The sequence below is a fragment of the Lathyrus oleraceus genome, chromosome 6, assembly GCF_024323335.1.
Source record: "Lathyrus oleraceus cultivar Zhongwan6 chromosome 6, CAAS_Psat_ZW6_1.0, whole genome shotgun sequence".
NCBI classification, from domain to species: Eukaryota; Viridiplantae; Streptophyta; class Magnoliopsida; order Fabales; family Fabaceae; genus Lathyrus; species Lathyrus oleraceus.
The window spans coordinates 501,019,328-501,022,802 of NC_066584.1; the positions used below are offsets into that span (position 1 = coordinate 501,019,328).

At 39.9% G+C, this 3,475-nt stretch overlaps 1 protein-coding gene across 1 annotated transcript; it reads right to left on the reverse strand.

The window, feature by feature from the left end:
- Positions 1-1,064: 1,064 nt before the first annotated feature.
- On the reverse strand, positions 1,065-3,230 carry LOC127094530 (protein MAIN-LIKE 2-like). The gene is made up of 4 exons (XM_051033353.1): positions 3,085-3,230; positions 2,274-2,983; positions 2,099-2,189; positions 1,065-2,014 (listed from the first exon to the last, which is right to left on the reverse strand). Exons 1-4 carry the CDS (start codon positions 3,142-3,144, stop codon positions 1,253-1,255), a joined length of 1,623 nt encoding a protein of 540 aa, XP_050889310.1. The 5' UTR covers positions 3,145-3,230; the 3' UTR covers positions 1,065-1,252.
- Between the last annotated feature and the right edge of the window lie 245 nt (positions 3,231-3,475).

Sequence of the window (3,475 nt, forward strand, 5' to 3'; positions counted from 1 at the left end):
CAATTGGCGCCTCCCTTAAAAAAGCCTCAAATAAAAAAACTTCCAACATGAAAGTTGTAGATCTTTTCAAGAAAATGAATTTGGATATAAATTTTGCATCATTTGGATTTTTTATGAGAAAGTTATGGGCAGTTGAAGTTGGACTTCTGAGTTTTTCAACTGTTATCTGACCGATAATGTTTTGTATTATTGCATGTGTTTCTTTTAGGAATATGAATTTTTGTCCAACATAACATTTGAACTAGACATCTTAAATTTTCCAATGCACTTGGTCCCACCTCAAAATAATAAAAAATGAGTGAGTTAGGTCCCTGCGAAGTTGACCCAAAATTAGGGTTTATGTCAAAACAAGTGTATGTGAATTTTGCCAAAAGGGACCAACTTCAAGCCCTTTAGTTTGAATGATAAAAGCCTCAAATGACAAAACCTTCAACAAAAAAGTTGTAGATCTTTTCAAGATAATGAATTTGGACTAAAGTTTTGCATCATTTACAATTTTTATGAGTTAGGTATGGGCACCTGAAGTTGGACTCTTTGACATTTTATCTATTATCTGACCTATAATGTTTTGTATTATTGCATGTGTTTGTGTTAGAGTTATGAATTTTTGTCCAACATAAGAAGTGAAGTAGACACCTTAAAGTTTCCAATGCACTTGGTCCCACCTCAAAATAATTAAAAATGAGTGAGGTAGGTCCTTGCGAACTTGACCCAAAATTAGGGTTTCTGTCAAAATATGTGTATGTGAATTTTGCCAAAAGGGACCAAATTCAAGCCCTTCAACATAACAATAACAAGTCCTTGAATTAGGGTTTCTGACCTATAAATTTTTGTATTATGATATGTGTTTATTTTAGAATTATGAAAGAAACCTAATGTTTGGAGTTTACACAAAGATAAATTTGACATAATACGAATTGATATTAATAAAATTTGGATTTTACACAAAGAATCCTAATGGTGATGACCGGGATCACCTAACCGACCCCCGGTCCCACATCCCCTAGCTACCCTAACCCACGTTGACGATTCTGCACCGGTGTTTGTTCATCTGATGGTCCAGGAGCGTCATTACCTCCTACAGGAGAAGATCCGTTGAGGTATTCAGCCAACTCAGCATAGTCTTCAGTATTCAATGATGGTGTACCGGCGTAGCTGAGCTCATGACCCATGCCAGAGAAGTTGGGGTGTGGTTGACTCATGGATGGGCGACCGGGACGGTTGAAGGGGGACATGAGTGACAATGATGGGTCTAGGAAAGGTTGGAAAGGTTGTTGGGGTGTTTGGAAGAGATATGGTTGTGGGATGTTTTGGTATTGTGATGTTTGGGGTTCTTGGCTACGGTAGGTGATGGGGCGGTTAGTGTTTTGGGTAAGGCGACTTTGGTAGGGTGATGGTGTGGGTGCGAAGCGATGTTCGGTCGAAGGTTGATGGTCCATTTGTTGGTGGTGGTATGGGGGATGTTCTTGGTTTGGGGTTGGGTGAATGGCATGTTTTGGTTGTATGTTTGTGTGTTTGTGGAACGGAAAGTTTGTCGGATAGGTGGTTGTGAGTAACCGGGCTGAGAATGTTGTTGGGGGTTAGATGTTGATCCTTCTTGTGTGTAACTTGTCTGGCGTGGGTCGTAGAGGTACATATCATCGGCGATGAATTGAAATCCAACTGATCTATACCAAGCCATATAAGTACGACTTGGTTTTACCTCATTTGGCATGACTGCGTCAGTTAAGACATGGTCATGACGGTGCTTCCACTTACGACACTCTGATCTTTCGAAGGTTTGCCAAGGGTTGTAGTTCCATTGGTCGTTCACTTTACGCATATGCCATTCTCCTAGGCTAGCTGAGGGATCTGGGATATTCTGGACCATACCAAACTGCAGCTTCACACGGTCGGTGTTGTGCAGCTCCACTGTTGTGAACCGTATTATCGGTGTGCATGTTGTCCATACGGCTGCGTCTTCAGGGTTGATCTGATGCTCATGATCCATATTAAGGTATGGACGCCAAATGAACTGAAATGTTAAAGACGATAGGATTTAAATGAATGTAGAAAAAGTCAACATAATATGAAGAAATAATGAAATTATTTTGCTTACGTCTGCCGGTCGAAGGTGATCCAACAGGTTGCGATATTGAGTAATACAATGTCTCGGACATCTGCTGTAATTCATACCGCGTGCCGACCATCTACACCAAAAAGTTAAAATAAATTAGTTATGGGTAATAAACTGTAAGGAAGGAAGTAAAGATATAGCAATTTAAACAACTTACTTTTTTGCATATGGAAAAGTGAAGGGGTTGCTATTGACCGGTGCTAGAGACGGTAGTCTTGACCATCCCCATGCTTGTAGCAAAACAGCACATCCAGAAAATGTAGAAGTATCTTTGTGGGAGTTTTTGCACAAAGAACTATAGAGATAGGCTAGACATGCGGATCCCCAACTATAACTACCTATTCTATCTATATGTCTAAGTAAAGGTAAGTACATAATATGCATGCTAGAACCACTACCTTCGGGAAATAAAAAGGATCCTAGTAACAACATAATGTAACACCTAGTTTTGATGATTCGAGCATCTTCGGTAGAATGCTCATCTAAATAAAAACTATTATAATATGACTTTAGGCGTGAAAGTAGTATACCTTGTCCCCTAGCATTATCATCTAACAAATCAGTGTTTAAAAGCTCCATGCAAATTGAATTTGCATAGTTGGTCTTACCATTAACAGCTTTGCCTTCAATTCGTAGTCCTAAAAGCATGTAGACGTCTTCTAACGTCACGGTACACTCACCGGTTGGAAACCAAAATGTGTGTGTCTCTGGCCTCCATCTTTCGCATAAGGCTAGAATGAACTTGTTATCTATAGACCAAGACATAATTTTGCTAAGGTGACCAAAACCGGCGAGTTCAACATAAGGTTGAATCATCGGGTCCATTGGGACAAATTCGTGGACTCGAGTTCGAAACCTTGAGACCTCCTATAATAGAAATAATGTAACACTTGACTAAGTCGGTATTTAAAAATAAAATGGGGTTGGTGGAGATGAAACATAAAAAAGAAGTATAAGAAAAAACTTACGTATGTCGCGATGTTTGCAACTGTTCCTCTGTGTGCTTCGCCCATTGTGAGTAAAGACATATTGTTGGGGAGTTGGTGTAGATGAAAATGGAAGATTTTGTTGAAGATGAAATTGTAAAAGAAGTAGTGAGAAATGTAGATGAAGTAGTGAGAATGTTGGTGTGGAAGAATTGTTGAAGGAGTGGATCAATTTATAGGCAAATGGAGGAGTGCATGAAAAATTGTGTTTGTATGGTGTCTCCACCTCATTTGGCGACCATGTGCAATATTAAAGTGGGGGTGCCATTCAAATTGGCGACACCCTAGGGCACATGCATGCAAGGCTAGTTCTGAATGCTTGGTTTCGAGGACTGACTCCATGGGGGCGCCATTCAAATTGGCGACCATGTAC